Genomic DNA, 27,251 nt, shown 5'->3' on the forward strand with positions numbered 1-27,251 from the left:
TAACTTTTATGTTATTGGATTTGGTATGTTAGCGGGGGGTTTGGTTTTGGATGTAAAAATACAGAATAGAAAATCTCTGTATTCATGAGAGATAATGATCCGTAGTTTTCTTGTGATGCTTTTGTCTGGTTTTGGTACCAGAGTAAGACTAGCCTCATAAAATGAGCCTCATTTATTTTTTGGAAGAACTTATGAAGGGAAGGTTTTAATTTCTCCGTAAACATTTGGTAGAATTCACCAGTGTAGTATCTGGGCCTGAGCATTTTTTTTTGTGGCAAGTTTTATTACTACTTCTCTTATTACAGGTCTATTCAGATTTTCAACTTGTTCTTGAGCCAGTTTCAGAGTGTGTATCTTTCTAGGAATTTGTTCAAGACTATTGATCAAGATTTATCTAATTTGTCGGCATACAGCTGTTCATATTATTCCCTTATAATCATTTTTCCTATAATGTTGATAGTAATTATCCCTTATGATTTTGGTATTTAGTTTTTTGATCGGTCTAAAAGTTTGCCAATTATGTTTTCAAAGAACCAGCTTTTAGTTATTTTCTCTGTTGTTTTCCTATTACCCATCTCACTTGTTTCTGCCTTTTATTTTTTAGTCCTTGTTTGCTTAGTGTTTGCTCTTTACAGTGTCTTAAGGTAGAAGGTTATGTTAAGATTTTCTGTTCACATACATATCCACAGCTATAAATTTCCCTCCAAGCACTGTTTTAGCTTCATTAAGTTCAAGAATGTCACGTCTTTATTTTCACTTCGAAGTATTTTCTAGTTTACTTTTTGACTTTTTCTGACATTATTTTTTTAGCAGTACTAATTTCCATTTATTTGTGAGTTAACCAAATTTCCTTCTGCTATTGGTTTCTAAATTCACTCCATTACAGCCAGAGTCTGTCTGCTGCTGTGTCTGCCTGTGTATTTTTTTTCAAGTTTACCAAGTCTTGTTTGATGTAAATGTGTCCACCCTGAAGATCATTCCATGTGTTCGGCTATTGTGTGAAGTTTGCTACAGGTATGTTAGGTCTACCTGGTTTTATTGCATGTTGTTCAAGTCTTCTATTTCCTTGCTGATGTTCTGCCCAGTTGAACTGTCCCCTATGACAATAGGTATTAACATCTTCAACTATCACTGTTGATTTCTCCCTTCAATTATGCCAGTTTTTGCCTCATCTGTCAATGTACCTTAAAGTCCTGTTGTTTGAATACATGTTTATGATTATTATATTTTCCTGATGAACTCTTTTATCATTATAAAATATAATTTGTCTCTAAATTTTTGTCTGAGGGTTCTTTTGGTTACTGTTTTATGTTCTATCCTTTTACTTTCAACCAATTTGTTTCTCTGAAACTGAAGTGCGGTGGACAGTATACAGCTGCATGTTTTTAATCTGCTACATCTGCCTTGATGTCCTTTCACTTTTGTCTAAGTGACTCCCTTTAGTACTTCTTAAAGAGCAGGTATGCTTGAGACAAATTTGTTCTATTTTCACATGGGAATATCTCAATTTCTTCCACTTCGGAGAAATAATCGTGCTGCATATAGATATTCTTGGTTGACTTTTTTTTGAGAGAGAGAGAGAGGAGACTCCCTGCTGAACAGGTAGCCTGATGTGGGGCTTCATCCCGGGACTCTGGGATCATGAACTGAACCGAAGGCAGGCACTTAGCCTACTTAGCCACCCAGGTGCTCCCTTAGTTGACTTTTTTTCCCTCATGACTCTAAATGTCTGTCATTCACTACCTTCTAGCCTCTATGACTTCTCATAAGGAAGCTATTAATCGTATTAAAGATCCCTTGTATGTGATGAATTACTTTCCTCTTGCTGCCTCCAAGAGTCTTGTTTATTTAGCATTTGTTGAGCTTCTTTGATATGCAAACTCATGTTTTTCATCAAATTTTGAAAATTTTTAGCAATTATTTCCTAGAATACTCTTTGAGCCCCTTTTCTTCCTCTCCTGGGACTCCCATTATGCACGTTAATACACTTGATGGTATCCCACAGGTCTCTGCAGCATTTTTGCCTTCATTTGTTTTTCTGATAGGATACTCTTAACTGGACTGTGTTCACATTTGCTGAATATTTCTATCAGTTCAAATCTGTTAGCATATATATATATATATTTTTTTTTAAAGTAAGCTCTATGCACAATGTGGGGCTTGAACTCACAAACCTGAGATTAAGAGTCACATGCTTTACTGATTAAGCCAGCTAGGCACCCCAGGATTTTTTAAATGAATTTCTTATTTCACTGTACTATTTCAATCCAGAATTTCTATATGGTTCTTTTACCATAATTTCTACCTCTTTAATGTTATTCTCTACTGGGTGAAAAAATTGTTCTCATATTTAGTTTTTAAGATATGGTTTCTTTTAGTTCTTTGGACACATTTTTAGAAGCTGACTTACAATCTTTGTTTAGTAAGTTCAACATCTGGGTATCTTCACACTTTCCTGCTTCTTCACATATATTGTGAATTTTTTATGAAAACTAGATATTTAAGATAATACAGGCAACTCTGGACAACAGCATCCTTTCACCTCCTCAAGGTCTATTATGTTTGCAATTTGTTGAGTGACCTTCCTGGACTAATTCTAATAAGACACTGCATTCTTTGCTGTGTGTGACCACTATATTCTACTTCATTAACTTAGAGGTCAGCTAATGCTTAAATGCCTTGAAACAATGACATAAACTCCCTCGGCCTTGTTGAAGTGCTCTGTAAGTGTGTTGGGACAGGCCTTCAACACTACAACATGTAGTGTTTGTTTTTCCAACTCTACCTTAACCTACACTTCCCGCTTGCAGAGGCTCAAGTTGTGCCACATGTACGATTAGTGACTTTTTTTCCCCCTTGGGAATGCATATAGCTTTACACATGCATGCGGCCTTTGATATTCACAGGAATATGCTAAAGCTTTTCAAAGTCCTCTACGGACGTGTCACTCTTCAGCTTTCCTTTTATTTTTTGGCCACCTTCTGTTTAGTCCCAGTTGGTATCGCTGCCTCAAAAAAAACTGCTACGTTAAACAACTGAAGCTGTTTTTACCAAACATGCTATGGATAGGTCTCTATACACACGGGCAGAGTCAGACCAAAGACAAGTTCTGGGAATAGAGCTATTCAGTAAGGACCAGACAAGTCCAATAGTGATGATTCTCTGGGATGGGCTTTTTAGGGAGCTTTAAGCCCCTTCCAGTGGTTACAAGGCTGATGATTTTCACTGCTACCATAGTTGCAAGGCTATTCTTTTTCAAGGCTACCCAGGAACTTGGGGAATGGGGGGTAGGGCAATTTATAATGCTATGGAACTTAGAGTTTTTATTACTGATAAATATTTAGATTACTGAAAGATTCAGTTTTAGAGTTCTGAAAAACTTGGTTTTGACAACTTTTACAGTGTTCTCATCACTTTTATGGAAGAACAGATCTTCAGAGGTCCTTACTCCATTAATTCAGAAGAGTTCTCAAAGACATAATTTTTTTTTAGTGACAACTGCACGCAAATATTCCTTTCTTATAACTATGCTTCTATTTTATTTTTAGAAAAGCCAGTATTTCTACGTAGAAGTGTGAGGGGATTTTAAAAAGACACCTTTTCTCATCTATCATTTTAATTATTTCATGTTTAGTTATCCAAATCAGAATCCTGAACCTCAATTTCCTAAAATGGACAAGGGAAACATGGTCGTCTTCACAAGGTTCAAAGAATTTAAAATTATAATGTAAAACTTAAAACAAAGCTACAGTAATGAAAACAGTGTGGTACTAGCAAAGGGACAGTCATATATATAGACCAATGAAATACAGAGCCCAGAAATAAACCCTCACATATATGTCAATTAATTTCAAGTAAGACTGCAAAGACAATGCAAAGGAGAAAGAGCAGTCTTTTCAACAAATGGTGCTGGGAAAACTGGGTATCTAAAAGCAAACAACAAAGCTGAATCCTTTCCTTTTACCACGCACAAAACTCAAAATGGATCAAATACATAAATGTAAGCGCTAAAACTATAAATAAAATTCCCAGAAGAAAACATATAGGAAGATCTTCCTAACACTGGATTTGGCAATGCTTTCTTGGAAAGACAGGACACAGAAAGCACAGGCAATAACAACAACAACACAAATAGGCAAACTAGCCTTCATCAAAATCAGAAATTTTGGGCACCAAAGGACACTATAAAGAGAGTAAACAGGCAACCTACAGAATGGGACAAAGTATTTGTACACCATGTATCTGATAATAGATTTAAAAACTCCTTCAACTCAACAAACCACCACCCAATTAAAAATGAGCAAGACTTGAAAATACATTTTTCCACAGAAGATATACAAATAGCCAATAAGCATATGAAAAGATGTTTAGTTAATATCACAAGCCATTAAGGAAATGTAAATCAAAATCACAATGAAGTAACATAACACTTTACACTCATTAGGATAACTATTAAAAACAAACAAAAATAACAAGTGTTGGTGAGAATGTGGAGAAATTGGAATCCTAGTACACTGCTGGTGGGAATACAAAATAGTGAAGCCCCTGGGGAAAATGGTTTGGGATTCCTCAAAAAATTAAACATAGAATTCCTGTATATTCCAGCAACTTTGCCTCTAGGTATATACTCAAAAGAATTTAAAACAAGGACTCAGATTTACTTGTACAAAAATGTTCATAGTAGCAGTATTCAAACAGCAGAAAGTGTCCATCCATCCGTGTCCACCCAAGGATAAATGGATCAACAAAATGTGACATAAGCATACAACATGGATGAACCTTAAAAACATTATGCTACATGAAGTAAGACAGACACAAAGGACAAGTATTATATGATTCCACTTATAAAAGGTGCCTAAGATAGTCAACTTCAAAGAGAGAAAGAATAGAGGTTACCAAGGGCTTGGGGGATGAGAGTGGGGAGAGGAATGAAGAGTTACTGTTTAATGAATCCACAACTTCTGTTTGAGATGATGAATTTAAAGTTGTGAAACTAGGTAACAGTGATGTACATAACACTGTGAATGTACTTATGCCGCTGATCTGTACACATAAAAATGGTTCAAATGGTAAATTTGGTTATGTATATTTTACTATAATAAATTTTATGTATCCAAAGGCCCTTTACCACATTTGGTGAGCCTTTCGTTCTTCAATTGAAAGGGTGGGTATTGAAGTTACTTTACAAAACCTTGGTAGTGATGGTAAACAGTACCCACTCACCAAACACATGCACGCGCGCACACACACACACACACACACTACACTCGATGCTCTACCAAATACCTATTATATTTTGCAAAGAATTACACATCTAATGAATTCACTGATGCAAAGAGTTTACATCCTCCCATACCAACAGATAGAAACATACATTCTCTAAGCACAAAGCTTATATTCACAAATAATTTTCTGCTTCAAGACAAAATTTCAATTAATCACAATGGGAATTTAGTTATTTAATGCAACCACTAATCTAATATCACCAATAAAATCTAAGCAGTTATATCACAAAACCAGGGTTATATTCAGTGGACATGCATTAATAATCTATACAACTTAACATTACACCAGAAAAGGAATTGAATACAAAATTTCCCTTGATTTTTGGTGGTCTTCAAATTTCATGGCACTGATTACCAATAAAACTGTAAAAACAGATTTTAAATATTTTCAGTAAAATGGTAAAAAATTTAATGAGCCTTTAAGTTTTCATATTGGACTGAAGATTTAAAACATCAAGCTGGCCCCAATCTGTCAAAAATGACAGATAAATATTTACAATGACTAGACAGGTTATTTAGTTACAATGGTACTGGAGGACTACTCATCCCTGGCAAAAAAACAAACCCTCTGGGGTTAATTTCTCAATGCAATCAAGTCTTTGTAAATACTGTGATAATTATAAACTTGGAAACATACCTGGAATCAGGACAGTGATGAAAAGTAACACAGAAGTCAATCTTATTTCTGATCTATCTTCATAAAGCTTTCTGGCTCCAAAAGCCCAACACTGTCCCTCTATATAAAACTGCATCAAGAAGAATAGAATGACTTCACCCTACTTGCTGACATTCTTCTACAGAATAACCTTTCACTAGGGCAGGGCGCAAGCTCCATTAACTTGCTTCTCTAAGAGTGTGATTAGCAGAGCACCAAATTTATAAACTGATAGGGCCACCCAAAATGCTGAACACACTTTTCAAACAGAAGCACTTTTTTTTCCAATTGTTAGTTCTATGTGCCATGTTATTTTTGAAACTTACGTGGCTACCAACAAGAAAAGAATTAGGGAAGCTTTGAACATATCTTGTACTTTTCATCAAGGCTAAAGTGCAAAATATCTCCATATCTCTGGTATTTTAATAGGAAAAAACATCAAACACATAATAAAGGAACTGAAGTGACAGTAAAGCTAATACAAAAAAGACCTCTTTAAATATACACTTGAAGACTACATAAGACCAATTTAATTTTTCTTTCTTCAGCGAAATCTGTAAATGAACCAAGTTCTCATAGAACTGGACATTTTGTTTCTCTTTCCTAGGATCAGAAATTCCAAAATTAGAGGGCAAAAATGGAAAAAAATAACATTGCATGACAATGGACACTAAGTTCATAAAGAACCTTTTTTAAAAAATGAGATTATGGAAGAAAATACCATGAAAATAATAATCCTATGAGAATTGTTTTTTAAGCACAGTAAATTTGAGCCTTGGTCTTCATGAAGATACTACAGCTTATATAGAAAACTATAAATATACAAGACTCCAGGAAAAAAAGTCAAAATACATATTATTTAACATTCTGTAGGCCTAAAAAACTTTTGAGGAGAGGGATAAGGATTGCCAACTGAATCTTCACTTAAGAATATGGAACTATGAAAAATTCCTGGGTCAAAAGGGTGCTCCAAATGGAACCATACTTCATGAAAACATACAACTTAGATATATTTTTAAAAGGAAAGAAAAAGTCCTGAATAATTGCAGTCCCTTCCAAAAAGGAAATCTTAAATTAAGGGGAAAAGATTCTAATAGTGTAAACGAGTCTGGCTCAGAAAGAAAACTGAACAACATATCCAAGATTCTGTCCATAAAAGTAAAGACGTTACATCTTTAATATTAAAGAAATAGGCTATAAAAAAAGTTCATTCTCAGACTTGGTTTTAGTAAAAGCTCATTTGTGCTCCTTTGTGGGTGCATAATAAAGTTCCATGGGTTTATTCACTTTCCAGTATTTCTCACTGACCAATTCCAAAGAAAAAGAGCCATTTAATACCTAAAACAGAAAAAGAAAAAATTAGAAAACTGTTCAAAGCACAGTAGTGAGATGAAACAAACATCAAAGCCCATTTTTTTAAAATCTTAAGATAAAACTTGTCACTTACACTATTCATTAAAGGACAACCAAAATATATCAAAAAGGTAACTACCCCAATGCAAGTTTTCATTCTGTCAGGGCCTCAGGTCCCTGAACCATCTTCATTAGACTCCACAAAAACACCTGCCAGTCTCAGATGGTGAATATGCTCCCGGTTTCAACAGCTTGCTCTTTTAAATACTCACAGTGAACTGCCCACTGGCTGTTGCTATGTAAATGGTATACTGCTTCTCACTGGCTGTATCAAGGTTCATCTGGTTTGATTCTCCTTTGCTTCGAAGTTCTTCCAAAGCTAACCTCACAGCCAGATACTTGGACAAGTGATCAACAGTGGCATTACCTGAAGTCTTTATGTACCTGGAAAAATAAATCATTAATAATTTAAAAATCCACATTAATGATAAAAACATACTCAAATTATAGAATACATTTCTAACAAGCTAAATAAAATGTAAATAGTATCAAAAATTTATTCCTCTATTACCTAAACATTTTTTATTGAAAGGTACAGAAGAGGGGAAAGTACATACTCACCATCTGTCTTAAGGGCACAAAAGCTCTACCTACCTTACCATCCATAAAGATGACATAAAATGACAAAAATCAAACAAATACAAGGAGTACTGCAGGGGGGAGGGGGATACCCCTCAACCCCAAGAAGCAGAATTCTGCCATCTACAGCAGCAAGAGGAATAATAAAATTTTGAGTAAATTTTATACTAAGAACTGATCGATTTTCTGGTTTTTAAGACAGAGCCAAGAAGCACTAATCTTGAGACTTTTTTTAAAAGCGTGGTTTATAATTCAATCACTCACTGAATAAATAAAATTTAAAGAACTCTTCTTCCCTCTCTAGCTAGGAGGCTCATTCTTTTTATTGATTTATGTATTTATTTTTAAAGATTTTATTTATTTGAGAGTGAGTGAGAAAGAAAGCATGAGCGGGTGGGGAAGGGGCAGAGGAAGAGGGAGAAGCAGCCTCCCCACTAAGCAGGGAGCCCAACAGGGGCCTCGATCTCAGGACTCTGGGATCATAACCTGAGCTGAAGGAGATGCTTAACCAACTGAGCCACCCAGGTGCCCCAGGGTCACTCCTTTTAGATACACAAAAGTGGGTAGGAAGCACATGAGGAAGAAGGAAAACTACAATCTAGGCAGCCAAACATCCAAAAGAACCCTGGCAATCTATGGCATGACAAATACTGCCCTTACTTCTTATACAAAATTGCCTTTTAACTCCAAATTAAGTATTATGAATTCAGATAACCTGAAGCTAACCTACACACTTACCTTGTCTGTGCACTATCATCTTTTTCCATTAGTGTGGGATGAGGCCTGAATACTAATTCGATTTCACTAGCACCATCCATTACTGGATCAATTGCTACTGTTGCATTGTTATTATCAAGCTCAAGCCCAGAATCATCAGATGTTTTGGTCCGTTTGTTACTAGGTCCTGCTTCCTGATTACTGTGTGTGGAAGCATTACTACAGTGAGAACTGTCACCATTGTCTTCTGCTCCACTACCATTTTCGATCTGTTGTTTCTTGCCTCGCTGTAATCTAGTAAAGGAAAAATAAGGGGTTGCATAAAATTTACATTTGGACCTTTTCAATGCATTAATTTTGAAACACGTTTACTGAACTTTAGAATTCTAAAAAAGTCTTCATAATTCAATTTGCTCCAAGTTGGATAACGGCATTTATTTTGAAACTTCAAGTCCCAGAAAGTTCTAAAGAACCTCACTCACACACATATACTTGAATGATTTAAACAAATGTTTATATTCACTTAACAATTTTCTTTGTTGACTATAGGAATTATTGGCAAATCTTTATTTACATGTTGATAAATTTTTTTGTTATGAGATTTTTCAAGAAAGGCATGATTCAGAAATGAAAATGTAAAAGTTCTAAGGGAAGATATTCATGCCTCTTTAATTAAAGGTTCTTAAGGAAACAAGATTTAAGAGAACAGTAAGCAGTCCCTCCCTGCCAACCTCACTCAAAGTCTGCTAATATACTGTAAAATTATGCTAGTGAGAAAAATGAGATGGATAGCTAAATCACAAGCATGGTTACAGAAGCAGTCTAACAAGCTCAAATACAAAAAAAAACAAAACAAAAAACAAAAAAACAACCCCCCCCAAAAAAAAACCCACAATAACTGGGCAAGGTGCTTTGTATACAGATCTGATTACTCGTCAAAACAATCATCAAGGTAGTTAACATTATCATCATTTTATTGTTGAGAAAACAAAAGAAACTGAAGTTCAAAGATCCATGGTTATAAGCTAGTAAGTGCCAAAACTACAGCTAGGATGTGATACACATTCTACCACATTGCCCCTCCTCTATCTTTATATGAAAGAAATATGCAGAAATGATAGTATCATTATGACATGTTTACTCCCAGTATAAGGAAATTATAGCCGACTGCTTAGGAAACATGCTCAAGAACTTATACTTTTTAAAAACAATAACAAAAACACAAAATACGGTTTATGAAATCTATAGATCATTTTAAAATTAAGAGGGGATCATTAATATATCAAATGACAAAACTACGATCCAAAAAGACGTGAACAGATACAGTGAAATATTAGTCTTAAAAGGTGAAATAAGCCAGTCGTGATTCCATGTATACGAGGTATTTAAATTAGTCAAATTCATAAAAACAGAAAGTAGAATGGTGGTTGCCATGAGATGAGGGGAGGAGGAGGAAATTAGTTGTTTAATGGGTACAGAGTTTCAGTTTTACACGATGAAAAAAGTTCTGGAAATTGGCTGTACATTAATGTGAATGATTTACAATACTGAACTGTACACTTAAAAATGGTTAAGACGGTAAATTTTACATTATATCTTTTTTATCACAATATAAAATACATATAAATGATATGAATAGGCAAAAATAATGCAACAGAAAAATTCAACAGTGAAAATATAAAGACCATACTTCTGTATTTCCTAAAATCTACAACGAAAACAAAAGCAAAAGTTGTTTCAGTTAACTATAAAGTAATCTAACAAGGTTACTTGTCTTAATGTACGTATTTTTATCCCAAATTTCTTTCCAAAGAAGTCTGAGGTTGACAGAGCTAGGCTGATTTATTTCAGGCATCATTCTTAAAATAATATTCATAATAAAGATTAATGAATCTTGCTTTACCAAATCATATGTATAATACTACATACTATTCTAGAGGTAGCATTCCTAGACCTACACTATCAAACTTGAATGTCATATGAGGAACAGTAACAGTAATTAGGAATGTCAATATTTAGCTCTATCCTTGCTCAGCGGGGAGCCTGCTTCTCCCTCCGCCTGCTGCTTCCCCTGCTTGTGCGCGCTCTGACACATAATCTTTAAAAAAAAAAAAAAATTAGCCTCTACTATTTAAAGAACTAGTAGACAGAAGTAGAATCTGAAATAAGTATAGAATCCAATATAACTATTTTGACAAAGACAGATCAAGACTGCTACACAAAAGAAACTAATTTTAATTCAATATAAAAGAAGAACTTAAAAAAATTCCTACATTCAAAAATATTTACTGAGCAGCTACCTGAAGCCAAGCATGGTTCTATGCAATGGAGTTACAAGAATCAGTAATACTAATGGTCTCTCTACCCTCTAAGGGCTTATATTGTTCTAGTGCAGCAGGTAACATACATGTCAGAGAGTAAGTGCTGTGGAGAAAAATGAGGAAGGGAGAGTAAGATGGCTGGTGTCCTGAGGTGGAAGATGGGAACTTAGCAGACATCTGAAGAGAGTGAGAGTGTGCCATGTGGATTATCTGGAAGAGGGTTCCTTAAAGAAAGAACAGTAAGTACAAAGGCCTTGAGACGAAACCATATTTCGGAAGTCTGAAGAACAGCAAGGAAGCTGTAATAGAGCTGTGAACAAATGAAAGGAGCTTCTATCACATATTCCCACTATTAGAAATGTTCAAGCAAAAATCAAAGGACTATCTGCAGAAGATTTTACAAAGGGGACTCTCTGTCCTGCTAAAAGACTAAAATGAACACCATTAAAGTCCCTCAAACTCTTAGAAATGCGTTCTTTCAAAATAAATACATTCAACACTTAATACTTTACTTTGCTAAACAGAGTTGTAGGTCAGTTTAATATAGTTACAATGTAATACATCGTCTTCAAAACCACTTCAGGAACCTTAAAAATAGCAGTGCTTGGACCTCAATCAAACATTCTGATTTGCTTGGTTTGGGATGATACCGGAGGTCCTAAAATTTTAAAATTTTCCGTGATTCTGATGTTCAGCCAAGGTGAGAAACACTAGACTGGGATGGGGCTTTACTGGCATCTCCTACTTTGGAAAATGATGACTCTCACTGAGGCCTGAATATATTAGGAAGTATCCGAAAGGAAACAAGAATGAGCATAAGAAAGCGCCCAGGTTATGCAGGGTGTTGAAAGCCATCATTAAGGTCTTTTAACCTGAAAGTGAAGAGAAGATAGACATAAGAGGCTTCAAAGCAAAGGAGAACCAAGATCTGACTTCCAATTTAACAGAATCACTCCGACTGCTGTGCTGAGAACAGACTTTGAAGAGATAAGCATGGAAAGTAGAAAGACCAATTAGAAAACTATTTCAATTCTTCAAATGAAAGATGGTGGTGGCCTAGACCAATCTGGATATATTATGGAGAAAGTTAAAAATATATTCACAGATTGGAGTATATAGTGTAAGAAAAAAGAGAAATGTTAAGGCTGACTCCAAAGTTTTTGGCTAAAGCAAATGGAATGACAAAGTTGCCATCAACTGAAATGAGCAAGAATGAAGAGAAGTAGGGGGTAAGAATACAAAGTTCAGTATTAGACATGTTAAATTTGAGTTAAGGAATAGCTGATTCATACAAAAGGAACCAGGAGAATATTGTCTCCTGAAAGCCAAGTGAAGAAAACCATTCAAAGAGAAATTAACTGTGTCAAATGCTACTGAGGAAGACGGGAAAATGAGGTCTGAGAATCAGCAATTAGACTTTGCAATCTGGAGGTCACTGGAAAATTTGATAATGTGAAATTCTGGAGGTGGGGGAGGGGATAAAAGCCTGGTTACAGGGGGTTCAAAATAGAATGGGAGAAGAACTGGAGATAGTGAGTACAGACAACTTTTTCAAGCAGTTTTGCTATAGAAGAGAAGAAAAAAAATGGTAAGTGGAGGGGGAAGTGGGTACAAGAGAGACTAGTACTGTCAACAGAATACCCTAATAACTCCTAGAGGTATATATTAATGCCTGCATGGAAAGGTAACCATGCAGAACTACTATATGTTACTGCATTGTATCTTTTTCAAAGTGGAGGCTATTAAGTAAATTCAATTATCTTAATAAAAGTATTCAGAAAAATGTCCACCATTGCTGGCCTTCTTTCCCATATACCTGTTCAAGGCCTGTATCTTCAGTCCTTCCTCAATGCTGTGACTGAGTGCTTGCTGATTATTGTGCTTGTTGATCCTGGCTAATACTCTCTCCTGATGAGCTTCATACTCATCACGACTTGGATAAATTTTGCTGATGAGTGCATCAAAGTTTGGGTCTGGCCTTAGTGATCTTTTAGAAACTAGCTTTTTCCGACAGGTAGGACATTCTTTATTGCTAAATAAAGAGAGGGGAAAGAAAATGTAAACAATGTCAGTATCTTTGAGCTAACGACAAAAATATCCAACTTCTGGATAGTTATCTCTACTCTAATATCTTTACTCAGTTACAGAAATTTAAACTGATTAACCTGAATTTCTTTGAAATTCTGATTTGAGGGTAAACAAGATTTTGGGAACTTCGGGCAGTATTTGCCAACAGGCAAAAATCTGAATACTTTCCAATGATAATTTATATGTATCATTTTAGAAATAAAAATCTATTCCTTGCTAATATAAATTTCCTGATATCCATGCCCTACAAGGAAAATTTACCCACTAATACATATTAATTTATGTTATCAATCCTTTTATTAAAATAGGATTCATAAAGATATTTTAAACCTAATTTAGAGGTAGAAGAACCAGTTTCATGTTTTATAATTTCCTCAAAACAAATGCTCATGCTATAAAGCTTTTAAAATTGTATAAAATCAACTGTTTCAAAACAAAGATTCTCCAATAATTAAAACTTAGACTTCAGAAAAATTTCCAGTTCTCAAATGAATTACTTATAGAGTGTACTTCTCAAAACCCATACAGCACCATCTTGGTATAACTAAATACCTAGTATAACTCATTTCAACATACCCACTTCTGAGGGCTGTGATAATGCAGTCTGCACAAAAACGATGTAAACACTCCTTTGTAGTCATGGTGTTCTTCAACATATCCAAACAAATTGGGCACATTAATTCACTGTGTAGACTTCGAGGTGAAACCACAATTTCCAAGCCATCCGTTATTGCCTCCTGTAGAAGAGTCACTTTAAAATTAAATGCTACATTTTTTTTATTATGGACAAGTTCAAACATACAAAGTACTGAAAATGACAAAAATGAAAATCTATGTACCCATCACCCAGCCACCACCATTGTCAACTCACAGTGTTTTATCATAATCTTCCCCAACCCCCTTCAGCCCCACCACTGCATTATATCAATGCTCTTATTTAAAGCTAAAAAGAATGTGTTTAAATATAATGAATAAATAATGATATGTTTAAAAGCCAAGTTAAAAAAAACACTGAATTTGGAATCAGATGCCTCAGGTTCTAATTCTAGCCATATTAACCTGTCTTCTCATCTTCAAAATGAGGAAGGCTAAATAAACTTTAATTCTTCTATCTTCACAAATTCTACCATTTTGATAACAAAACTATGTATTTCATGCCATCTATTTAAATATTTTAAGATTTCAATACAAGTATGTCTAAGTTACATACAGTTTAACAGGATTTCATTTCAAGATCACTTATTGAACCTTAAGTTTTGGTCTACAGAAGCACTTTTATACAAAGTGGTCAGGTTCTCAGGCTAACCTACAAACTAATTTAATCCACAGTACCAGTATTAGTATTTCTAACCAATATGTGTAAAAACATTTCAGTGGAAAAATGCATTTGGAGTTCCAGTGTAGAATTCCAGCACATCTCCCAACTGCAGAGATGAGGGACTCCTACTTTCTTCACCACTACCCACCTTTCCCACAAGGTGGCACTGAGTACAAATTTACCTAGCTCTAAAGGCACAGATCCTGGCTCCTATGGATTCAGGAAAGATGTCTAGTAGGTGGCTACTGAAGAGGAAAGTGCAGGTAGAAATGAAAGGCTTCCCATATGTTACTGACACTTCCTATTTCCACGGGCTCTCCACACTTGTGTTTCCTCTACAGGGTCAAAGAATGAAGACCCTACAAGGAAAGACACAGAAACTATAGCTATTGTCCATGAAGGACTCCAGTAAAATATCTTTACATTTACAATAACTACCACTATTTCTGAGTGTCTTACTATGTCTCAACCTCTCTATAGAAGGCACTTTCAGTATTTTCTTTTACTTAATTCTATACACACACAAACTTTTGATTTAGGAATTACAACCTCCATCTTACAAATGAGGAAACTATGAGAGCATGATGACGACTCAGCTAGTAACCAAGTCTGCCCTCTTCCTCTTTAGAACTTGCCTACCAAAATCCCACCCCAGGATAAACTCGACCATCCATGTTCTCTATCTACGCACCTGTGCAGGTGTGTAGCACTGTGAGAGAAAAGGGGGGAATCATTCAACCAGACTGGTATCACTAAAAATTTTACCAGTTTCAAATGGGTGTTCAGCACTGCCCAGCAATTACTTTCTCTTTAACAAACTTGTTTTTTCTATGCTATTTCAGACCTTTTCTTCTATCTGCAGAACTTCCTACATCTGAACATTCAAAAGATTACCTTACCTCAAATTTCATTGAGGTATGACATTTTTATAAATCATCTTCTTTCTTGCTACAAAGAGAAAATATGCCTCTTCCTATCAAAAGTACCTTCCTTCCTCCCTTTTCAAATATATCCTTTTGATTATTCTATTTGCTCTCAAGTTTCAGCAATCTCTGACTCTCCACTAAATCAGCCTAGAATACCATCTGCATGGGGTTGCTATATAGTGACATGGGAACAAAACACCTTTGAGCCATGCAGGGCACAGGTGTACCTCTATCTCCCATCTTATAAACAAAATTTAAAACCAATTCCATGTTCCCCTCCAGTTTCTACTCCATTTCTCTGCTTCTCTGAAGAATCAAACGTCTCTGAAAAATTACCTACATGTTTTCACTTTTTCCCCCCTTCAACACAACACAATCTATTCAAGTGAATTTACTCCTGCCAAGGTCATGAAGTGTAAGTACACAGTGCCACAGACAACGTACACTTTTGTAATCCTCATCTTACTTACCTCTCAGTAGTGTTGAACACGGTAACTACATCCTCCCTCTTTAAGATGTATCCTCTTAGATTTTGATCCCCTCTCTCCATCTCCTATTTTTCTTTACTTTGGCTGTTCCTTCTCAATCTCCCTTGCCAGTTTCTCTTCCCTTTATTTATTTCTAAATGTTGAAGCTCCTCTGGATGAAATTCTGGGCCTCTCTGCTCACCTCTCTCCAAGTGATCTTCTCATTCTCATTGCTTAAAATGTGCTGACAACCCCCAAAATTTTGTATTTAGTCTAGACCCCTAAGTTAACATCTTTGCCTGCCTGACTTAAGACATCTCAAACTGAGTTCAATTTTAAGCATGTTTATCTCCTTCAAACCTGCTCCTCCCCGATCTTTACCTTCTTAATCTCCCTAGTGCCCCGTCCCATTATTATTTATTACAGCACTGAGGACTTTCCCCCTTTACACAACTTGTCAAATGTGTGCTTCCCTGGATATTTATTCATTTAATGTCTATAAACTCCATAAGCTCGTGCCACATCTATTTTATTCACTTCACCTAGTGCCTAGCGTAGGACCTGGTATAGAGTACACACTGAAATTATTTGTTGAATCAATGAAGTGTAAACCAAACATACACAAGACTACTTATATATAAATTCATTATTACCATTATGTTTTTTTAAGTTTTAGTTTTCTAAAAATGTATCCCAGTTTCCATATGTGTTGTATTTCCCCCAAGTTTATCTTAGTCTACATTACCTGAGGTGTTCGTTGTAGTTCATATAAACTGAGTTCCCATGTTTTGCTTAATGGTTGAGTTCCATTTGTTTGCACAGCCTGAGACATTGCTAAGAATAAAAAGGAAAGAAGAACAATTTTAGTACCTGAAAGGAAAGTTAATCTCAAAACTGATTTTTTTGGCATCGTGAATCCTGAAAATAATCAAAATAGAAATGATACACTGGTGCCTCAAAAATTAAAAGAAAAGTGCAAAAAAGTGCAAGAATCTTTTCACTTATAAATACAAGCTATCTGAGTGCAAGAGACTATCACGGATCTCTGAATGCCCAACAGGAAGCACACAGAAAGAGCTAAAATTATTACTGAATGTGCAGAAATCGGTCTTAATCCTAAACAATAAATATGCTTCTAAAATTCACAGTCATGGAACTTAGAACTATATCGGGAAAATTTAAGACTCTCCAGTATGGTCAATTCTTGCCAGAAATAACAAAATCTCCTTTATAGTACTTTCAACTCCCGGTCACTGTGCCTCTACTTTCACAGCGCCACTCATGAAAAATCCCCTACCTGATATAGTAAGTCAGCTTATAATGTTCAGAAAGCTCTTCCTAATGCTGAACCCAAAACTGCTACCTAATTCATCCTACAGCTGCCCTCTGGAGTCACAATGATTAAGACTAATAATTTTTCTACATGACAACCTTTCAAATATTTGGGTACTGTTATCATATCCCACCTGATTTTTCTTTCCTTTTGGCTAAATATTCTAGCCCCTCCTATTGCTCACCATCTAATGTGATTTCAAGGTCTCCTCACCACCCTGATATTAATTGTGCCTCTCCCCTCTAGTTATGAATAAACTGAACAATGTTAAGGCCAACTTCTGTGCTTGTCTTTGAATAGGAGAATGGAATCTAGGATACATGTGAGGAAGACAGTCTTAGAAGACTAACTCTTATCTGGCACAAGAAAAAGAAGGGGCTCCAAGCATTAAAATATTTAGTAGGCATCTATTATTAGCCAAGCAGAACTGCTCTAGGTCCTCGTTTCAGAATTCACAGCCTAAAAAAAAAAGAAATGCATGTAAGTAAGTAAACTACAATCTGACAAGATAAATTCTAAGCAGCAGTATGGAATAAACAATATGGAATTACAGAATAGGATCGGGGAATTTGAGGAGTCAGGGCAGGCTTCAGCGAAGATGGTATAAGCTTTAAAAAACAAGAGATTACTACCCTGGGATGGGAGTAGAAAAGAGGGTTCCAGACAGACTAGAACAGCATGTATGAAGACAGGCATGAAAACCAGGTATGCCTGTATGTGGAAGCTATTGGAAGTTTTAAACAAGAAAGTAATGTGATCAGTTTCACAGAAACTCAAGCAGTAGTGTAGAAGGTAGAACAAAAAAAAGTAAATAGCAGTAAGAAGACCAGTGAAGAGGCTGTTAACAAAAACCTGAGTGATCTTAACTATCTGAACCAAAGCAGTTAAACATGGGCAGAGAGAATGAGACAGACATACCCAATGATACATTCGACAGTGATGTAAGAGAGGAGGGTCCAAATGGACTTTGGGAAAGCAACCATCCCTTTACTGAGATGGAGAACACAGAAAAAAGATACGGGTTGGAGTTGCTATAAACACAGAGTTCCAGTTATTTATGGACCACTGAAGTAGAGTGGTTCAGTAGACAGAAAAATCCCACACATATGATTTAAGTAAACCATATATTCTACACTGGCATGTAGACAATGAAGGACATGACCTATTTATATCCAAGAAGCTAAACTTCCTATTTCCGGCAAATACCATTTAAACAGATCTGCTATCAAGAACTCACCCAATCAGCAATTAGCTCAACTTTGCTTTGAGAAGTAAAAGCACTTCACTGAAACTTAACCTCTATTCTAGCCCCCTCTAAAATTCTACATACCTGTCTCAAGAAAAGCCACATTTCACATAAGTTTCTCCCTTGCCCAAGCAACAATTTGAAATAAATATGATCAAACATTTCAGATGAGCAAGTTATGAATTTTTTTTTCTTTTACAATTTCAAGGCTGGGACACCTGGGTGCCTTAGTCTACTAAGCCTCTGCTCTCAGCTCAGGTAATGATCCCAGAGGTCCTGGGATTGAGCCCGGCATCGGGTTCCCTGCCCAGTGGAGAGCCTGCTTCTCCCTCTGCCCCTCCCCCTGCTCAAGCTCTCTTTCTCAAATAAATAAATTTTAAAAATCTTAAAAAAAAAAAAAAAAAGAGTTTTACAATTTCAAAGCTGTCCTCTGAGTGTAACCTGAGTATTCTCATTCGTTTTGCTTATCAGAACTAGTGGACTCCCAAGCAAGCAAAAATACCTTGAGACTTTTGTGCTTCCTGGCAGATATATATGTCATTATTTCTACCCTAAATCCTACCACACATAATGAATCTCTCAGAGAACTAAAATTACTCAGGGGGAATTTCTAAGAATTTGAAATCCTAACCCCATGTCCCAACCTGTAACTGTTAACCTGAGGCCCACTATAAACAGAATAGTCCTTTTTTCTGTCTCCAGAAAGCTCCTCCAGCAAATTAATGGGAACCATGAAATAAAAAAAGCCTTCTGCTGAAGGCTCGTTTCTACAGATACCAGTTCTCCCACACATAACCATATTATATCTGATTTAGATATTTGTGTTCCTGTAGCAACAAGATTCAGGAAGTAATTCACAAGTTAGTTGTAGTTGCAGATTTTCCTGGTACTTGGAAAAACTGGGATTTCTGTAGCTTTTAAAAGTTTTCCAGTCTCTCTGTTTGTATCTATATTACATGTTTCCTGGTATCTGGAGTCTTAACTGCTACTGCATGGATGCTATCTTACCAAATAATGCAGCAGGTAATCCTGAGACCAAAAAAATGATACAATCTTGCTGATCATCAAAACCATGATCTCTATTTTTAAGAACATACAGCAGTGCAGATCTGAATAATATTTAGTAGCCTCTCCTGTGACCTGACCAAGGAGAGTCAATAAGGATCTGAGATTTAAAAATTCCATTTTTCTGCCTCAAGACATAATTCACACACTGAGGAAGCATATACATAAAACATGGCCTAAAGGCCATGATTCACCTGTATAAAAGGAAGCTCAAATTTCTACTTTTGGCAGTCAATGAACAGATAAGCTTTCAAGAATTAGTTCCTCTTTTTTTAGTTCAGTACACTATGCCATTTAAATTTAATCTAAATTCTACCCTTCCCCAAAATCACATATAACCTTTCTTCTACTTTCATTTGGTGAGAAGCTGCAATTCTGCCTGTAGCTCCCCCTTGTCCAAGCCAAGAATGTGAAACACATTTAGCTTCTGATTTTCATACGAATGAATTGTCATTTTAATGAGTAGTATTTGGGAGTTATCTATGTATACTACTAATATACAGACAGAGAAAACAAGAATGGATCACCTACGAATAATTAAAACCTGAAAGGATGGAGAGAAGAGATGAAGCCAGTGAAGATGAGAAATGAGGTCAGAAAAAGTAATCTTAGAGATTCTTTCCAGCAAGAAGAATGTGCTTCCTAGAAGACTACTGCCTGATGATCTTTGCAATACAACAGAAAAAGATCTAGGTCTACCTGGCCAAATCCCCAATAATAACACCTCCATAATACTCCTGAATAAGAGATATTCAACAAAACATAAATGTATCCTGCACAAAGCAGGCTCTCACTTTTGTGGAGACAATGTACAAATGAAAAGTGAACATTACTCTGGACAAGATAATTTGGCAGAAACAGAAAAAAAATCTGATAAACAACCTAGTTACAGGCAGACTTTGGAAGCTTGCAGCTTCAATAACCAAAGGAGAAGTATCAATATGATATTCAGAATGTTCTTTTAAAGAGACTGCAAATACCTGGCACTTTCATGCTGACTTTTTGTATCTTCACATGTATGGCACGCAATCATTTTGCAGGGGCTCAATGTGGTTTCAAAAGCTTTTTCAACACAGCACCCCCAGAAGTGACCACCCACAAAGGGCAGAATATGCAAAAGAGATGAGAAATTCTTGTGCATTCTACATAGAAAGATTTAATAAGTTTCTTTTTTTTAAAGATTTATTTGAGAGAGATTGGGAGAGCACACATGGCGGGGGGATGGACAGAGAGGGAATGAGAGGGACAAGGAGACCCCACACTGAGCACAGAGCTGGCCACGAGCAATCCCAGGACCTGGAGGTCACGACCTGAACTGAAACCAAGAGTCAAGACAACCAACCAACTGGGATACCGAGGCACACCAAGTTTATCTATTTTAAAACAATAAAAAGTTTAGACTTCTGGTTTCCAGTTCCACATGTTAGTCACACTTTGTCCTAACAAGTAAAAAACTGTAGAGGGTAAAAAATCAATAACTCTTCTTGGGTCCGTAAGCAAGGGGAGGACACAAGAAAACAACTGCCCCCAAGACAGGAAAGACAAAAAATAAAGGGATCTCAGCTTACCAGAGCAATTCAGGAGTGGAAACTCCAATAGGAATTAGTAGGTAAATCTGAACATCCAACTCTTGATTTTGGTTCAGGTCATAATCTCAGGTTTGTGAGAGGAGTCCTGCATTGGGCTCCATGCACAGGGTGTGGAGCCTGCTTGGGATTCTCTCTCTCTACCCCTCCTCCCTTTCAATCAATCAATCAATCAATCAAATCTTTAAAAAAAATTGCTGGAGGATCAGTGCAGAGAAGTCTGATAGTTAAAAACTCCAGGACTCAGTCATAGGAGAACCCCCAAAATATTATGAAATTTACCTCCATAAGCTTGACCAGATTCCCACAGGAAATAATAGGGAAAATTCCCCTTATGTTTGCCAGAGCAGTCTGTTCTTCTTAACAAGGCCTACCCTTAGGAAAAACTAGTTAATCAGAACCTAGCATGCTGGGATATTATCAGAACCTAACTGACCTAGGGAAGGGCAATACCCAACCCCAGCCCAGTCTAGTCATCCTGTCCCACCTAAGGGGGGAGGAAGAAAACTGAGAACCGCTAATGAAGCTCACAGTCCAGAGTATTAGTCTCATTAATAGACTGAGACCTAATTACAGGACTACAGAGACCTTCCTCTCCCCTTACACCTCACCACCACATAACTAAAGGCCTATTTACAGCCGTTCCTTATACCCAGTATATCATGTGTGGCCATGTAGAAAAAAATTACAAGGCATACTAAAAGCAAAAAACACAATTTGAAGAGACAAAGCAAGCATCAAAAGTAGACATGGCAAAATATTCCTGGAATTATCAGATCAGGAATTTAAAACTACTATGGCTCTAGTGAGTAAGAACACATGGGCAATGTAAGCAGGGAGATAGAAATCCTAAGAAAAAAACAGTAAGAAATGCTAGAGATCAAAAACAATTGTAACAGACATGAAGAATGCCTTTGATGGGGGCGCCTGGGTGGCTCAGTCGTTAAGTGTCTGCCTTCAGCTCAGGTCATGATCCCAGGGGATCGAGACCCACATGGGGCTCCCTGCTGGGCGGTAAGCCTGCTTCTCCCTCTCACTCTGTCCCTGCTTGTGTTCCCTCTCTCGCTGTCTCTTCAAATAAATAAATAAAATCTTAAAAAAAAAAAAAAAAGAATGCCTTTGATGGGCTTATTAGTAGCCTGGAAACCGTTCAGGCAAGAACTCTTGAGCTAGAGGACAACAGATCAATAGAATCCTCAAAAACTGAAACGGAAAAAGAACAAAGAGGGGGGGGGGACAGAATAGAATATCCAAGAACTGTGGGTTAACCTCAAAAGATTTAACATACATGTAATGGGAATATCAAGAGGAGAAAAAAGGAGAGAAAGGAACACAATAAATAATTGAAACAACAGTGACTGAGAATTTCCCAAAATTAATGTCAAACCCCACACCATAGATCCAGGAAGCTCAGAGAACACCAAGCAGAATAAATGCCAAAAACACTATACATGGCATATCATTATCATACTACAGAAATTCAAAGACAAAGAAAAAAAAAGCCCGGGGCGCCTGGGTGGCACAGCGGTTGGGCGTCTGCCTTCGGCTCAGGGCATCTGCCTTCGGCTCAGGGCGTGATCCCGGTGTTCTGGGATCGAGCCCCACATCAGGCTCTTCCGCTATGAGCCTGCTTCTTCCTCTCCCACTCACCCTGCTTGTGTTCCCTCTCTCGCTGGCTGTCTCTATCTCTGTCGAATAAATAAATAAAATCTTTAAAAAAAAAAAAAAAGAAAAAAAGGGAAAAAAAGCCTGAAAGAAGCCAGAGGAAATGGTTACACTTAAAAAAAAAAAAAAAAGTAAAGTACAAAGTGCATCCTGCACTTTGGACTTACTTACACTGCATTACAGCTGCTAGCAGAACTACCCCTCTGACTTGACTTAATATATCTTACTATTTTCTCCTACACCTAGAAATGAGCCTACCTTTCAACAGAAGTTAAATAAATGAGGGAAGATATTTAGAAAGGAAAAAATGAACTTAGATGATACATAATGGTAAAGAATTACTGCTTACTAAAGCTGATCTTACATAATTTAACCAGGCATCTTCAAACTGGAATAAGCATGTGTACTCCTGACCTACACAAAAGCTTTACAGGGAACTATCCAGGGCTAGGATAGTTTTCCAATAATTCAATTTACAGGTTATCAATTTTCCTGAAGTCTTTCTATCCAAATCAACCTAAGAACAGGCCTATGTATCTGGGTGGGTATCTCTCCTTCCCTAATCCTTTCATAAGATCAGGAATCATTCATTCACTCAAATATTGATTTATCTACTGCACCCCATGCACTGTACAAGGTGCTAGAAATACCAACAATAAACAGAACAAACATGCATACAACAAATTAATAATTCTTATGTACTATGTAAAAGATACAAAAAGGAACTGTGGATTTTATAGTCAATAGGAGAAAAGGAGCTATTTAAGACAGAGGAATCAAGGGACGCTTGGGTGGTTCAGTCGGTTAAGCATCTCGTTTGGCTCAGCTCATGATCCCAGAGCCCTGAGATCAAACCCCACACTCCCCAAATCGGGCTCCCTGCTCAGTGGGGAGCCTGCTTCTCCCTCTGCCTGCTCCCCCTGCTTGTGTGATGTGTACTGTGTCAAATAAATTTTAAAAAATAAAAAAGAGGAATCAAGGAGACTTTCAAAAGAATAGACATGTTGGGGAAAAAAAAAAAAAGAAAGGTCAATGTGGCTGGTAAGGAGGAAAATATACAAGAGCTTAAAGAGAGGCCATCTTCTCAAGAATCAAATGGGATTTAAGAACATACAGGATGTGGGACACCTCGGTGGCTCAGCCGGTTTAAGCAGCTGCCTTTGGCTCAGGTCATGATCCTAAGGTCCTGGGATCCAGTCCTGCATCGGGCTCCTTGCTCAGCGGGAAGGCTGCTTCTCCCTGTCTACCACTCCCCCTGCCTGTGTTCACTCTCCCTCTCTGATTTAAAAAAAAAAAAAAATATGTGTGTGTGTGTGTGTGTGTGTGTGTGTATACACACGCATATACATATACAGATGTGTAATGAGTAAAATCTTCCTCAGGAATATTGATAATCTTTAATTTTTAAGTATTAAAACCATAAAAACTGAAAAACTGAAGCATCAGAAATTAGAATATAAACCTAAAGAAAATAAAAGGGAAAAATGATCATTATAAAAGCATAAATCAAACAGCAACAGCTACAAAAAAAAAAAAAATTTGTTCATGAAAGCAAATTTATTTGATAAAGCTAATACTATAAATTTCCCACAAAACCAAAAAGAAAAAAAATGCACATACAGAAAGATATAAAATATATTTTTAAATTAGCTTAACAGACTGCTGTATTCTACTTTATACCAATAAATTCCTTATTAAAAGTCTCAGCAAATTAAAAATAGATGAAAACACTCTTAACTTCATGAATATATACCAGAAGCTCCAAGATTAAAACTTTTGAAGACTCCTATTTAAAAAGTCAGGAAAAAGCAAGAGTGCCGTTCTGCTAGACTTCCATAATGCCACCAAAAAAAAAATAATAATAATAAGGGAGCAGGGCACTGGAAAAGGAAATAACAGAAGTATCACCTGTAGATAATACAAATACTTTGAAAATCCAGTAGAATCAAATGAAAAGTTATTATAACTAAAAAAAGGCAGCAACAAAGTGATTCTAAGGTTCACCTGAATTATGCACAAGAACACCCAGGATATTTTGAAAAAGAATAATAATCAGGGAGACATACCTTACATCAAATATTAAAACTCCATGAAAAGCAACACTATGGTCTAAAGAAAAGATTATCAGATTAATGCAACAAAAAACAAAGGGTTCAAAAACAGACATGTAAATTTATGTAATTTAAGATATTTTAAAGAAGGATTTAAACAAATATTTAAATTTTAAAAATTAAATTAGATGTACCTAAACAAATAAAAATTCCAGAACGATTGGGGCACCTGCGGTAGCTCAGGTGGTTAAGTGTCTGACTCTTGATTCTGGCTCAAGTCATGATCTTAGGGTCATGAAATCAAGCCCCATATGGGGCTCCCTGCTCAGTAGGGAGTCTGCTTAAAATTCTCTCTCTCCCATTCCTGCTCTCCCCCCCCATTCTTGCTCTCAAATAAATAAAATCTTTTTTAAAAATTACAGAAGGATTAAGCATTAAAAAAAAACTACACAAGATACATAAAAAAGCAGGAAGAATGCTGCATACTATTAAGATTAGGAAGGCAGGCTAATAAGCAAGATGCAATACCAGAATACTTTAAAAGTTCACATTTCACCTAATAAATTTTTTTAACTTCTATACAAAATCAAGGAAAGACATCATAAGCAAACTTAAAAGGTAAGCAATAGACAAGGAGAAAATATTTGCAACATGTATAAGGCAAATACCCATAATGTACCCTGAATCTTCCCTCAAGACAACTTAAAAGGCAACTTAAAATAGGCAAAATGACTTACTCAACTTCACTAATCAATCACTAAATTGCAAATCAAAACACTGCTATTTACATAAGCTCTATTTTTTGTTTGTGATACTGACAAAAATTAAGATGACTAACAATATCTGGTGTTAGAGTATGCAGAAACAGGAATTCTCAAATCAATGAAGAAAGGCATGGTTTTGGGGACAGAGCCATTTGGCATTTAGAGCATGATTACAGTTATTTGGCCTTAGGAATACACTCCTTGAGATGAAAACTGGATAAATTAAGCTATATATGACTATTACAGAAATCTCTATGGAAACGCACACCCCATTTTAAAATTTATTATCTTTGATCAACATACAATTAAGAAATTTATGGTTGATGTCATTATTTTATCCACATTCCTTAGAAGTGTAATAGTTATGGTGTTGGAAAAATTGGGACAGCCACATGCAGGAGAATGAAACTGGACCATCTCCCTACACCATACACAAAAATAGACTCAAATGGATGAAAGACCTAAACGTAAGACAGGAATCTATCAGAATCCCCGAGGAGGGGGCGCCTGGGTGGCACAGCGGTTAAGTGTCTGCCTTCGGCTCAGGGCGTGATCCCGGCGTTATGGGATCGAGCCCCACATCAGGCTCCTCCACTATGAGCCTGCTTCTTCCTCTCCCACTCCCCCTGCTTGTGTTCCCTCTCTCGCTGGCTGTCTCTATCTCTGTCAAATAAATAAATAAAATCTTTAAAAAAAAAAAGAATCCCCGAGGAGAACACAGGCAGCAACCTCTGTGACCTCGGCCACAGCAACTTCTTACTAGACATGTCTTCGAGGGCAAGGGAAACAAGGGCAAAAATGAACTATTGGGACTTCATCAAAATAAAAAGCTTTCTGCACAGCAAACCATACAGAGCACTTATGACCTGTCCTCATCAAAGAGCATTTCCTGGGGCACCTGGGTGGCTCTGTCTGTTAAACGTCTTGCCTTCGGCTCAGGTCATGATCCCAGGGTGCTGGGATCAAGCCCCGTGTCAGGCTCCCTGCTCACTGGGGAGCCTGCTTCCCCCTCTCCTCCCCACTCATGTGCTCTCTCTCATTATCCCCTTCTCTCAAATAAATTAATAAAAATCTTAAAAAAAAAAAAAAAAGCTTTCACACAGCAAAGGAAACCATGACAAAACCAAAAGACAAGCAACAGAATGGGAGAAGATATTTGCAAATGTCTTACCAGATAAAGAGCTAGTATCCAAAATCTATGAAGAACTTATCAAACTCAACGCCCAAAGAACAAATAATCCAATCAAGAAACGGGCAGAAGACACGAACAGACATTTCTCCAAAAAAGACACACAAATGGCCAACAGACACATGAAAAAATGTTCAACATCACTCGGCATCAGGGATACATAAATCAAAACCACAATGCAATACCACCTCACACCAGTGAGAATGGCTAAAATTAACAAGTCAGGAAACACAGATGTTGGCAAAGGTGCAGAGAAAAGGGAACCCTCCTACACTGTTAGTAGGAATGGATGCTGGTCCAGCCACTCTGGAAAACAGTATGAAGGTTCCTCAAAAAGTTAAAAATAGAGCACCCTATGACCCAGCAATTGCACTACTAAGTATCTACCCCAAAGATGCAAATGTAGCAATCTGAAGGGGCACCTGCACCCCAATGTTTATAGCAGGCAATGTCCACAACAGCCAAACTATGGAAAGAGACCAGATACCATCAACAGATGAATGGATAAAGATGATGTGGGGTATGTGTGTGTATTCAATGGCATACTTAATACTCAGCCATCAAAAAAATGAAATCTTGCCAT

General features: G+C 36.7%; 1 protein-coding gene across 2 annotated transcripts in view; it reads right to left on the minus strand.

Annotated features, from left to right (window-relative positions):
• Positions 1 to 5,274: 5,274 nt before the first annotated feature.
• Positions 5,275 to 27,251, minus strand: part of RNF2 (ring finger protein 2) — a 46,601-nt gene continuing 24,624 nt past the window's right edge. For both annotated transcript variants that reach the window (XM_040636286.1, XM_040636284.1), the window contains 6 exons: positions 16,515 to 16,603; positions 13,635 to 13,795; positions 12,787 to 13,002; positions 8,671 to 8,943; positions 7,566 to 7,737; positions 5,275 to 7,278 (listed from right to left, as the gene is read on the minus strand). In XM_040636286.1, the coding sequence (XP_040492220.1) occupies positions 7,177 to 7,278; positions 7,566 to 7,737; positions 8,671 to 8,943; positions 12,787 to 13,002; positions 13,635 to 13,795; positions 16,515 to 16,601 (1,011 nt within the window). In that variant the 5' untranslated portion in view covers positions 16,602 to 16,603 and the 3' untranslated portion in view covers positions 5,275 to 7,176. The remainder of the gene's footprint in view (positions 7,279 to 7,565; positions 7,738 to 8,670; positions 8,944 to 12,786; positions 13,003 to 13,634; positions 13,796 to 16,514; positions 16,604 to 27,251) is intronic.

Source organism: Ursus maritimus, unplaced genomic scaffold (genome assembly GCF_017311325.1).
Source record: "Ursus maritimus isolate PB19 unplaced genomic scaffold, ASM1731132v1 scaffold_2, whole genome shotgun sequence".
Lineage (NCBI taxonomy): Eukaryota > Metazoa > Chordata > Mammalia > Carnivora > Ursidae > Ursus > Ursus maritimus.